The 640-nt window shown below is 42.2% G+C and overlaps 1 protein-coding gene across 1 annotated transcript in view; it reads left to right on the top strand.

The window, feature by feature from the left end:
* The window catches only part of LOC119589052 (multiple PDZ domain protein-like), a gene marked incomplete at its 5' end in the record, with an annotated part of 103,178 nt that overhangs the window by 3,558 nt on the left and 98,980 nt on the right, over positions 1-640 (top strand). The window contains 1 exon segment of the mRNA XM_037937627.1: positions 84-153. Within this exon segment, the coding sequence (XP_037793555.1) occupies positions 84-153 (70 nt within the window).

The following is a 640-nucleotide window of genomic DNA, read 5'->3' as shown; positions in this document are numbered from 1 at the left end:
TGCCCTGACCTTGTTCCCACTTCAATTCCCTCTTGAGGGGACGTTGTGTGCGCCCAAGACTGACCTCTTGCTTCCCACGGCAGGAAGAAGACCGGCCTACAGGAGATGGCCATTAAGCCCATCACCCAGTTCCCGGTCACGCTGGAAGACGAGGTAAGTGTCCCCGGTTTTTCTGTTCTGTTTTTTTCTTCTCCGTTTCTTGGGTATTTTTTTTCAACTAACGCGGGAGATAACGGGATTTTAAAAAATGTATTTATGTTTTTTTTTTCTTACAGTCGCGGAATTCTGAGTTTTTGTGGTGATGGGATATTTTTATTATGTTATTTGGGTTTGTATGATTGCTGTTCCATAGTTCCTTCCGTTTCTAGATTTTACAACGCGTGTTTGTGTTAGCTGATCCGTGCACATAAAAGATTAAAGCACGCGCGATTTAGATCAGCATTATGAGCACTCTGTTGTATCGCTGTTAGACATGTATTAACAATGCACTTTTCCGAGAACGAATTTGAAAAAATTATTTGGAAAGAAACGTTCCCTCATGAAATCGTGGAAGCCTTTTAGCGTCTCAACAATGACGAGAATTTCTCTCGGTAAAGAAATCCTTCACAGTGGGCGAAGCAATTAGAGAATGCAGAGTAAG

Source organism: Penaeus monodon, chromosome 25 (genome assembly GCF_015228065.2).
Source record: "Penaeus monodon isolate SGIC_2016 chromosome 25, NSTDA_Pmon_1, whole genome shotgun sequence".
Lineage (NCBI taxonomy): Eukaryota > Metazoa > Arthropoda > Malacostraca > Decapoda > Penaeidae > Penaeus > Penaeus monodon.
Note: the sequence above shows the minus strand (reverse complement) of the source record. Positions and strands in the feature narration are given on the sequence as shown.